The sequence below is a fragment of the Nannospalax galili genome, unplaced genomic scaffold (assembly GCF_000622305.1).
Source record: "Nannospalax galili isolate Female #2095 unplaced genomic scaffold, S.galili_v1.0 scaffold903, whole genome shotgun sequence".
In the NCBI taxonomy this organism is placed as follows: Eukaryota; Metazoa; Chordata; class Mammalia; order Rodentia; family Spalacidae; genus Nannospalax; species Nannospalax galili.
This window is the reverse complement of record NW_008349989.1, coordinates 239,471-251,781: the sequence shown is the minus strand read 5'-3', so window position 1 is coordinate 251,781 and position 12,311 is coordinate 239,471. Positions and strand designations below refer to the sequence as shown.

At 44.6% G+C, this 12,311-nt stretch overlaps 1 protein-coding gene and 1 non-coding gene across 2 annotated transcripts in view; both read right to left on the bottom strand.

The window, feature by feature from the left end:
* The window catches only part of App (amyloid beta precursor protein), a gene marked incomplete in the record, with an annotated part of 263,474 nt that extends 253,284 nt beyond the window's left edge, over nucleotides 1-10,190 (bottom strand). Inside the window, 1 exon segment of the mRNA XM_017801687.2 lies at nucleotides 9,978-10,190. Coding sequence (XP_017657176.1) covers nucleotides 9,978-10,034 — 57 coding nt within the window.
* Nucleotides 6,810-6,976, bottom strand: LOC115072709. Its single transcript, XR_003851737.1, has one exon. It is a non-coding gene; the product is annotated as a U1 spliceosomal RNA (small nuclear RNA).
* Nucleotides 10,191-12,311: the final 2,121 nt, after the last annotated feature.

Sequence of the window (12,311 nt, the reverse complement as noted above, 5' to 3'; positions counted from 1 at the left end):
TTTAATTGGTCACATGGTGAAACACTATCTTGGATTTATTGACAAGTAAAAATTATTTCATCTGTTTCTTGTATTTTTCATTTTTACTTATTGTTATTTATTTACTGGTGTTGGTGATAGAACCCAAAGCTTCACACTCATTAAATAATCCCTGGACCACAGAGCTATACCTTAATCTCCTCTTTTACATTTTTATGTGGCCTCTTGAAATTTTCAAAGGGGATTTAATAGTTCCATTATAGTTTTATTGGACAGTGCAAACTGAGAATCAGGCCTAGGCCATGGGACTGCTGCAATGAATGGCATAATACCATCCCTGGCTCATCACAGGGAGCTTACATTCCCACACTATATGCAATGATATCTGAAAGCCATGCTTCTATTTTGGCTTTGGTTTGGTTTTCATTTTGTACACCAACAATGAATCAATAACAAATACTTCTAGGTCTGAAGATAATGTCACCTCACCGCTCAAGACTAAATCTTAATTATCAACTTCAGGTCTCAATGAGAAACCAAAATGGATAGACATTTACACAGGTGCTATTATTAGCTTTCTACTATAGTATCTTTACATATCTTTAAGTATAAAGGGAACCCAAAGTTTCAAAAGAAATAACATGAAAATAAAACAGAGAGAGGCTTCTGATGAACCAAATTTTGGATGTTTATTTAACACAGAACCAAATGCAATATGTCAAACTACTGGAACATACTTTAAATAAATCTTTACATACAAACGAAATGCCTATGACAAACCCTCCCAGCACTCCATAAGGCTGATGATTATGTCAACCTTGCTTAGGACTACAGGCTTTTCCCACATCTTCACCCCAAACTTCCTAAAATAAATAACTAAAATGAGCAAAAACCAGATTATGTAATTAAAATAGATTTTAAAAAATTTATTTTTATTTTATGTGTATGAGTGTATTGCCTGCATATATATGAGTGCACCCATGTCATGCAATGCCGTGGAAATCAGAAGAGGGCTTCAGATTCCCCTGGAACTGGAGTGAAGGATGGTTGGTAGCCGCCATGTGGGTGCTGGGAATTGAACACGAGTCCTCTGAAAAAGCAGTCAGTGCTCTTAACCACTGAGCCATCTCTCCAGCCCCTAAAATAGATTTTAAACTGGCCACCTGATTTTGACTGGTGCAATATATATTAAGGATTATTTTCCCCCTTTCTATAAATCTTTCCATTCCTTTCTCAAAACCTCTAAAGTTTGATTCAGCTGCTATTCCTTTCAAAGAATAAGTTCACCAACAAAGTTTCTACAGCAAATGAAAGATAATTTACAAACAGGGAAGGTAAACTGATGCTGCCATTTCTGCCCAAAGCCACTGAAATTATACCTTTTATCAATACATTTAGTTGGAAGAATTTCCTATGAATCTAACTCTGAACACATCTTGAGTTCAATCAGCTCAGTTGAGTGGTCCTGAAATACAAATGAAAAACATTCTCTGCTTCCTCTTTCATCATTCCACAAAGATGTGTTTCTTATGTGGTTAGCTAGCAAATAGGGACAGGAAACAATCTTCTCTAACTGCTCATGGAAAATCTTTGGTTAAGTTCAGAATGTTTATTAGGGGGCTGGAGAGATGACTCAGTAGTTAAGAGTACTTGGCTGATCTTGCAGAGGACCCAGATTGGGTTCCTAGCACCCATATGACAGGTAGCGACTGTCTTTAACTCCAGTTCCAGAGGAGCTGACACCATCTTCTGACCTCTGCAGGCATTGCACAGTATGGGTGCACTTACATACATACAGTCAATGCACTCATACACATAAAATAAAAATAATAAAATTTTAAAAAAAAGTTTATTGTCATCTCATTTTCCCCTATGTGTCTTTACAGTATTGTACTTCATTGACATTCCAGAATGTGATCTATTACCAAACATCCTATCTCTTCTCTTCCTTAAGTAGAAAGCCTGGAATATGTTCCTGGCTGCAGTGTGTACAGAAAATTTACCAGCCTCTCTTGCAGCCAGGTGTCAAGATTAAGCAGACATCCACAAGTTCTTCCATTAAATCTCTTAAACCTAACTGAATTTATTCATCAATAGCTACTTCCATTTTAAGAACATGTTCAGAAAATGAAATTCATATTTATCTGAGCTCAGGTTTTGCATCCAAAACCCTGAATCTCCTACTGTTTCTCTCATCTATATGTCCATGGCTTTCCCTTTGATTGTCTAACCCCTTGGTATTCTTTAGCTCTGGGAAGGCCTTATTTCTATGGTTAACTTTCATTCATCCTTGAAATCTTTCCCAAAGCCTATGAGGACATTATTCATCCTTCTACTATAGCCTGAGGCATACTATGCTTAACTCTTTCTGCATTTCTTTCTTCTCAGTTAGGCTGTGGGATTCCACATGGCATCAAGTGAGCTAGGCCTCTTTCTACTTACAGCATCACAGTGAGTCCACTCAGGCTCCTGCTGAAATACAGAGCCCATCCAGTGTATGTCCATGAAAAAAATTTTTTTAATAAAAGCAAAAAGGTAAAGATATTGAGTGGTAAATTAATAATAATAATAAAAAAAACAATCACAACTTCCAATTAATTTCAGAATCATAAAATCAAGTTTAAATGTCCTAAGAAAATTTGGAGTAGATATAGAACAAGCAAACACTTGTTCCATTTTCCCACTAAAGTCCAAATTTCTCACTAAATTTTTCTCTTCTGCTGACAATAGAATCAAGGACTTGGACTGGGTTTAGAATGCTCAATCTCTGCAATGAATAAACTAGTGAACAGAGTCAACATGAGGTGTCTTAAAAATTACAAACAATTTAATATGTAACAATAAACCCTGGGAATGTTTTATGAAATATCTTTTCTTCTCCAGAAAAGAGAGTAATACTGACATTTTTCTCACCTCATCAGTTATTTATGAAATCAGTAAGTACAGTGAAAAACACACAAGAAACACCCCAAGAAACACCCTCAACAAACAAACTAAATGCTTCCTGTGTCCTTACAACATGACCTTCAGAAGTTCACAACCAGACAAATCGAATCTCTGAACCCAACTCATAAAAGTAAAGTGAACAATTCTAACACAAATACAGAGAAGTCTGATCCCACATTCTTCCCTTAAATTCCAGTATAGTACGCAGTTACTATGCAGCCCATGATTGACCTTGAACTTGTGATCCTTCTACTTCTGCCTCCTCAACGCTGGGATTACAGATATGTGTCACATCTAGCTAAATTCATTCATCTTTATAGGGAACACCGTGTAGATTTTTTACCTTTTCATAACTATGTGTGAGAAAAATATATGCTATAAAAATAGCAACACTTTGTTCTTGTAATGGTCCATCAAGCTGCATATTAATACTTAGTAATTCATCTACTTTTATAACTATGTTTTCATATATATGAAACAATTTAGTCCTCAGTAATGACAAATACTATCATCCACATTTTACAAAAGCACAGAAATTTAACCATGGCCAACAGCTCACAAGAGACAGAGCCCACAATGTATAACCAACCAACCATGCCCCTATTGGGTTCTGGATTACTGTTTGTTTTAGTTTGAATCGTAAATGTGACCCAAAAGCTAGAAGGTTAAAGAGTTAGTCTTCAGAGGGGCACTGTCAGGCGGGAGCGAGGCCTTTAAGAGATGGAGTGTAGTGGGAGATTTTATGTCACCAGGAACATGCTTTTAGAGGGGACTGTGGGATGCTGGCCTCTTCTTCCTTCCTCTTTGCATCCATACCAGCTTGACATGAGCAGTTTCCTCCACCACAGATTCTCCACCATGAAATGCTGCCTCACAATAGGCCCGTAAGTATGGGCCAACTGAAAACTCTAAAGCTGAGAACCATGAAAAAACCTTTCCTCTTAAGTTGATTGTCTGAGGTAGTGTGTTACAGCAACAGAAAGCTTCCTACTACAGTGTAAAATACTGCCCTTCCCACACATCTGAAAAATACTCGATGGTTCAGTATTACTGGCCTAGCATCACACCTGACACCAAAATCAGTAATACAAATGTGGAAACAACTCCCAGTTCTTCCCACAGGGCTGGACTTAAATAAAAAAATCTCTTCACTCTCTCATATCGGTATCTTGTTTCATAAGGTACACCCATTCTAGCAATAGCCAAGCTAAATCTGTACTGCTTGCCTCTTCAAAATATAACCCCTCTCCAACTACCCAAAGCACAGTGCTAGGCACTGAGGCCCAGCTACGTGGGAAGCTGAATCAGGTGAATCTCTTAAGCCTGGGAGTTCAAGGTCAGCCTGGGCAACGTAGTAAGGCCCATCTCAAAAAATAAAGTAGCCACACAAACCAAATCTAAATAAAACAGCCTCTTTGCTCACACTGCAGCTAAGATGTATGCACATGAAGAACACAAGTTCTCTGCATTCTTCTTAAACAGCTAACCTATCCATGAAGCACCACTTCTCCAAACACTAGTAACTGAAAACACGTTCACTCTGTTTTTTAAATAAGTTACTACTGTGTCATTTGAATCCAGTATTGAGTGAATTTCTACCTCTAAGGTGGGACCAGTAAAACCTATCTGTGAGCCAGGATTAATCTGAAGATGAAAACTGACTAAAATTTTTTCCAGAGAAATATAAATATAAAAGTCTTCACTGAAATTGTTCTCTCATAAACAACACGTGTTAAACTAAAGAGTTATGTAACATTCCCTCTCTTGCAAACTGAGTCTGAGTTTGGATCTGATTTTTTTTATAGCAATACACACACACACACACACACACACACACACACACGCACATGCACACGCGCACATGGAAAGACAGGAAGGGAAATATATATTATATATAATATATAGTTGCTTAGACTTGCTACTCAGTCGGGGAACATGCTCACCTTAGCTTGGCAGCCTGTCACCCTCTTTTCAACCCACTCATGAAAGTCTATCTGTACACTGTGTGGGACAGAGACTCTAAGATGCCAGAGGTAACAGCATTTCAAGAGTTTGCAAAAGACCGTATTTAGCATCAATCTGCACTCCATGGTTTGTATCTAGGATCCCATTAGGAAAAGAAAAAGATGTCACAGTCAAGTAAAAAGAAAGAAAAACAAAAAACAGAACAATGAGAAACAAACCCCCAAACCAAGCTGGAGCTTGAAGCTGACAGAACCTGGACCCCACAAATACAGAGTGTTAAGGAACGAGATTTCTCGAACATCACAAGGTATCTGACCCAGTGACAGAAGGTGAAAGCAGTCCTTGCTACAAAAGCAATGTCAAGACACAACAGCTTTGAGGAGAGATGAAGACATTTGAAAAATGGCACAGTTTCTCCTTCTTCTGTTTCCCGCAAAGTGTAACCCCTATGGCATTACTTGTCCTGTTGGTTTTCAAACCTGCTCAGATATTTTTTTTAATGCCAATCAATGTCCAGGCCGCACTCCCTGGGATTTCCCTGGGTGGAGCCCTAACAGCCCTGGGCTGTTTTTGATACTTTAATCCCCATTGGGATGGAGATATAACTCAGTGATAGAATACCTGCCTATCATTTACAAGGTTCTGCGCTTGATCCCCAGTGTCACATACACAGAAAAAAATCTACATAATTCTGACGTGCAATCAAGATTGAGAACTCATGACTAGCAAAACCATGTTCTTTATGGAAGCACTTTTAAAGAAATTGACTTGCCCCTCCCTCCTCACTATGGCACAGTAAATCTCTTTTCATCATGTTACTTCCCTGATCAAGATGCTGCTAAAGATACCACATCAGAGCTCTCCCAGTCTGCTTTCTCTGGCCCTGACCTCCTTATGTCTAATTCTCCACCCAGCTCCCTAGGCTGGCCTACATTTGTCACAGCTCATGTGTCTGGATTTACAGTTTGTGTACTGTCTGTCTTCCCTGGATCGCTGAAAGCTTCATGGCAGAGACGATGGTTTGGTTTGTGTCAGGATCATCAGGGTTGAAAGATAAGGTTTGGTCCCAAAATAAATAAAATTTTCCCAATGAAAATGATGAGATTAATCAAATCGAATAGCACATTTGTTCTTTCATTATTTAAAGCCTTATCTGTGCTTGGTTCTAAAGCAAACACAGCAGAGAGAAGACAAAGTCTCGCCTATACGCTGTGCGTGTGTGTGTGTGTGTGTGTGTGTGTGTGTGTGTGTCACACGAAAATACTGAACACGAAAACACTTAAGTTCCATTTCTCAGACCTGGGATACAAACCTGGCTGGAAATTTACCATCAGGAAATGTTTCAGGATCATCTCCTCTCAGAGTTCCTTTGCTCTTTAAACAGAGGTGTTTGTCCTGTCACACCTGTTCTCAGTTTATCACTGAGGATGTACTTTCTTGCTTAATCTCCACTTTCCTTTTGGTACTCAACACTTTCTATTTTATCTTATAATTATATGCATGTTTATTCACCTTGCAAAATTCCAGACTAGACTAGGGATAGGGAGGTTGAGTAAAAAGTACATGCAGTCATAATAAAGGAATAAATATTACATTCTGGAAACAATATTTAAAGTACACGTGTGGAGGTTTTTCTCTTTGCATGTATGGGTGACATAAAAGCAGAGATTTTAAAAAATATATTTATTTATTTATTTTTCCAACATAATCCCTCACTACTAGAAATTATAATGTCTCTCCTATTTCAAGGGCAGTGTCAGAACCAGAACACGTGGAACACAAACAGTGAAACAAGAAGAAGGTAAAGTACATATTTCCATTTGTACAGTGCAGTGTACTTGTGATATACCAAATTTGCCTAAGACTAAAGACTAAACAAAATAAGCAGAAAATAGTTTGATTTCTGCCACCTTGAATATCAGGGAACAGTGCAAACTTTGTCCCCTACTACCAGAAAGTAAGTACGCAGTCGAGTTTCCTGCATTTGGGGAAACTGGGAGGTCAGGACATTCCCAATTGCAATGGAAATGCCTCACCATGGGAAAACCACCTTCCTGATCATGGTGTCTCCCCTGCCAGGTGGTATAAAAGAAACATATTGATGAAAGATGCTTCGAAAGTCTGGAGACAATAGTTTCTGCAGAAATAATGTGCGTTACTTTATCGCATTTTATGCACTTCTTCAGACACACAACAGCTGTTTATATGTAGAATGACCAGTATCTTTCATCATCATACAAATATTGAAACCTGATGTGACATAAACAGTAACATAAAAACAGGGACCCTACAGCAATTAAAAGAATGCTTTAACCACAGAGATGACCTCTCCATTTTCCTTCAAACCCAATCAGTTGATCCCATTTGTTTTCATCTAGTTTAAATCAGTCATTTAAAATTTAACCTTGTGGTCTTGCATATTCCTTTTCATTTCCTCAGTCCCTGTCAGGAACGAATATTCCAACTGATAACTTCTCTGCAGTACTGACTGTCTGGTAAATGCAATGCAGGATGCAGCTGTTCAGGGTGACAAGAAAGAAGTATTTGCAGCCTGCCAGTTATCATGGCTTCCCATTGACAGGCAAGACCGGGTGACTCCTTACAGATCACCATCAAATCTCAGCTTCACTGTTCTGTGTGTGGCTTCCACCTCCAGGGCAGCACTACCAGCGGTAGCAGGTTTTAGAATCTGTGAAGCAAGTTTTTACAGCTCCATACAGGAAAACAAAATTGATAGGCAAGCAGAAATGAGTAAATAAGTAAATAAAGTGTGTGTCAGTTTGTTAAATGCATGCTTCTATTCAATACACTAGGTAAAAATAATGTCAAGCCAGGTAATGATGATTCTGCACAAGCTGCGGCCCCATTATCATTGCCCTGGTTCATTTCAATTCTTTTTCAGAGCCTATTTTTCAGACCTATTCTTTTTCAGACCTATTTTCTATGCTTGACAAAAGACCGTCAACTCATAATTCCATGGTTTCAGTAGACACAGACAGAGCAGCATAGACCTCCCTCGGGTCTCATTAGAGTGAATTACCTAGCCTTCCTCCAATGCTTCCAAAAGACGCGGGTGTGATTCTCACATTCACCCTTTCAAAGTGACAGTAACCCCAGGAAAATCTCCAAATATTTGACAGAAGCAGCAAGGAAATGAAATCACAGAAGCCAAAAAATAAATCTAAACATCTTGGCCTACACTCTGCTCTCTGCATAGGAAAAAAATTCAAGAAAGTTGAAATATTTGTTCTGACATCAGCTCCAAAAATTGAAGTTATACTTTTAGTTACTTGTTTTTATGTAGTAAGACAATTAGGGAAAAACTGAATGACTACAAATACAATTTTAGTTCATTAGAAAAATCATAATCTCCTTAAATGGCGTTTTTAAAAAAACATGGAAAACTAAATTCTTAAGATTCTTTAAAAGACTTGTCTTAACTAGCCTAAGGTGATCCCCGAGGCACTAGTGGGTAAAAACCAGAGGGGGGGAAAGTTCAATGACCTTGTAAATTAGGGATTGCAAAAAAGCAACATGGCACTAGTGTGATAGCCTGTACCAGTCCCCATGGAATTATAAGAAAACACTTGTCCGGAAATTGCTTTTTTGGAAAATTACTATGAGGTGGGGGAAAGGAGGTGGAAGATGGGAAGGGGAGATTACAAACCATAGATGACGAAAAGGGAAAAAAACCGATGCAAAATACAACCAGCTGCCACGCAAACAACTTCTAAGCATCTTTGGATGAAAAGAAAAATAGTCCTTTTGCACAGACGTTAGCTGAATGTGGAGTTGGATGAATGGAGAGGACTTGTTATACACCTAGTGGTGGGTGGATTTCACCAGGCTGCAGCCTGCACACAGCTTTTCTTTGCTGCACTGCAGAGGCGCCATCTTCTCCGTCTTAATCTTCACTATTCAATCCTTTTAACTGCACCCTCTTAAAAAAAAGACTCTGCGGATCCTCCCCAGCATCCTGCGCCCCCCACCCCCGAGGGAGATTAAACCAGAGTCCCCAGAGCAGCCTGGAAGGAGGCTGCGCCTTAATCAAATACCTCTGTGGATGTACTGGAGTCGGAGGCTCCCCACTACCCGACACTGCCCTTTCCAGAACGCACACCCTAGTCCCCTTCCTCGGAGAGGGCTTTCCAGCCCCGCACGGATTAGCCCGCCCGGGTGGGGATAGGGTGGGCGGTCTCGGGGCCCCAGCAGCACCGCTCGCCCTCTGAGGCAGACGCGCAGCGTGGGAAGGGGGCCTCGGTGGCGCACCGACTCCCGCGCCGCCGCGCCCCGGACGGCGAGGGCGGGTGTCACGGCTTTTGTTCCCGAGGACCTTCTCCATCTCCGGGAGAAGCTGAAGGTGCGATGGGGCGCCCGGGACGTCAGGGCTGAGGGACCGTGCCAGGCTGTCGCGGCTCTCCGACCCCTCCCGTCTCTCGCAACTTACACAAAAGGGAGATGCACAAAGTTTGCCTGCCTTAGGCGGTGCGCGACCCCGGCGTCCGCTCCGGCCAGGGATGCAGCGCAGACTTCCGCCGCCCGCTGCCGCCCAGGGTAGAGGGGTGGCTGGCAGGGAGGACCGGTGGGGGTGGGAAGGGAAGATGAGAGCGAGAGGAGGCGGCCAGGAGAAGCCAGGAGGTTCCCCCGCGCCTGGGGCGGCCCCGATTCCAACCCAGGACCCCAGAGAAGAGGAAGGGCGGCGGTTTCCGCGCGGGGAACTAACAGGATCCAGAGACCCTACGCTTTCGGTTTTCCGGTTTTCCACACGTGTCCACCCCTTCCCCCCATCTGGACGTCCCTCGCGTCCCCAAGAGCCGCTCACAGGGTCGGGAAGAGTCGAGGTCTGAGCTCAGGGTCGTCCCCAACCTGGATCTGGGGAGCCCCGAGCCTCCCCCGCTCCCTCTGCGTTCGTCGGGCAGGGCGTCCCCGGGCTTGGCCAGAGACACAGATGCGCAGGGCGCCCGCCAGCGGGGGCGGGGACCCCTCCACAGCACCTCGCTTCTCAAGATCCAAGCCCTGGGGTGGGGAGGATCGGGTCCTCCCGGTGCCCACCTTCCCCCAAGCCTACCCCAAAGCGCGGCACCCACCTCCAGCGCCCGCGCCGTCCAGGCGGCCAGCAGGAGCAGCGCCAAACTGGGCAGCATCGCAAGCCTGCACCGGGCACCGAGTGCGCTGCTGAGCGAGTGGAGATCCGCCGCGCCCTTGCCGCGTCCGCCTCGCCGCCGTCTCCCAGGCCCTCAGGCTCGCTCGCTCGCTCGCTCGTTCGCTCTGCTCCCGGTCCTCTCGCCTCCCGCCGCCGAGGAAACTGACGGAGCCGGAGCGCGGCGGGGCTGGGAGCCCAGCGAGTCAGCTGATCCGGCCCACCCCGCTCGGAACGCGCGGGAGACCCCTAGCGGAGCTCCGGGGAACTGCAGCCACGCTGCGGGAGGGGACGGTGGCCCCTAGCGCGCAGGTACGGCGTCCTCCGCACCCCGCGAGCCTGCGGGACCCGCCGCCCCCCTGGGCTTAGGGGACAGAGGGAGGGACGATCTGGGTCTCGGAGAGGAGCCAGCAGGGCGCGGGAAGGTGAGTCCTGGGACCTTTGGGCTCCAGGATGGTCGGGAGCGCTCCCTGCTCGTCCCCGTGAGCTTGAGTCACCCGACCCCCGCAGGCCTCTCCCGGATGAGCTAGGAGGAGCACTGGGGTGCATTTTATCCGCAGTTCGGTTTTTATCTAGGTTTGGAGAGGTGGAGCAGGCGTTTGTGCAGGACAACAGGAGCATTCGAAGCTTAAAGGAAATGGGATTTCTTTGCTGATTGAGAGAGCAAACACCTCCCGTGTGTGTGTCTGTCCACCCCCACCTTCCCAAGCAGCCTGGAATTTCTGTCTTTAGAACGCACCACAGAAAGGCTCCAGACCTGGGAAACAGGATGGCGACCACCCATTTTCTTTCTCTGGAAAAAAAAAAGGGGGGGCTTGGGGTCTTTAGGGTGGGTTGTTTTAGTGTTACATTTTGGGGTTCATTTGGGGATTTTCGGAGAAAGGAACAGTCATCCGGGATTTGGGAGGAGGGGGCGAGGCAGGGATGTCAAAATCTAAGATGGAGAAGAGATAAAAGTTGATCTGGAGAAATGATTCCTGTTTTACCTCCATAACTGTGGACTTCCGTCCTCGAACTCTGCCCTTGTTCCTCACTGTATGTGTCCTAAATCACAGAACTAAACCTTCTGTAAAACCATTTTCTGTTAGACACACTGTCCAGTGCTCAGTTATCGTAGAATGCTCAAGAACCATCCAGATAAGCCCCCAGCTCCCAATCTGATGTGGCATCAGACCCCAAGGCACTGTCCTGCTAGTGAGAACGAACAGGCGACAACGAGGTTAGTCTCTAGTCCTCTTAGGGCAGCACTACACCTGCCTTTCTCTCTGGAACCTTCTCTTTCACAGACCAAAGAATCCCTGCATAGTGGGAGATGGCCCAGCCAGGGGACTCTGCCTCCTCTTCCTTTTCTGAGAAGCCAGCATTGATGTACCAACTCCCCCCAAGAGTCATCTGTCTCTTTCCGACTACACATTCAATCCTGACCCTTGAATCACTTTTATGTCCTTTGAATGTCCCTTGAATGTCCCCCAACAACAGATATTTACTATGCTGTATTTGCTTTGATTTTTTAATGTCACTCACTTCCTACAGAAACCAAGGAAAGGCTAGGGTGATAGCTAGGCCAGGGAACTGCTTGCCCAGCAAGCATGGGAACCTGAGTTCCACCCACCCAACATGAAAAAAACAGGCCTCCTGACTCCGGGTTGAGAGTCAGAGACAGGCAGATCTCTGGGGCTAGCACAATGGGAAAATTCTAGGCCAACAGAGAGAACTGCCTCAAAAAACAAGGTGGACCCCACCTGAGGAACACCACCAGAGGCTGACTGCTGCGCCCCCCCCTTTATCTTTGGGAACCTGAGTTCCACCCACCCAACATGAAAAAAACAGGCCTCCTGACTCCGGGTTGAGAGTCAGAGACAGGCAGATCTCTGGGGCTAGCACAATGGGAAAATTCTAGGCCAACAGAGAGAACTGCCTCAAAAAACAAGGTGGACCCCACCTGAGGAACACCACCAGAGGCTGACTGCTGCGCCCCCCCCTTTATCTTTTTACACACGCGCGCGCAGGCGCGCGCGCGCGCGGGCACACACACACCCACACACAAACACTCACACACACACACACACACACACACACACACACACACACGAGCCAAGGAAGCCGTTGCTATTATATCCTGATTTAAAAGTCAGAGAAAACCAGGGACTGGAACTGTAGCTTCATGATAGAGCTCCTGCTCTGTAAATGGGAAGCCCTGGGCTCAGTTGCACTAGCACAGCAGGCCCATGTCCCATCTGTAAGTTAGGAAAGGGAAGAAAGTGAACTACTAAACCTGACA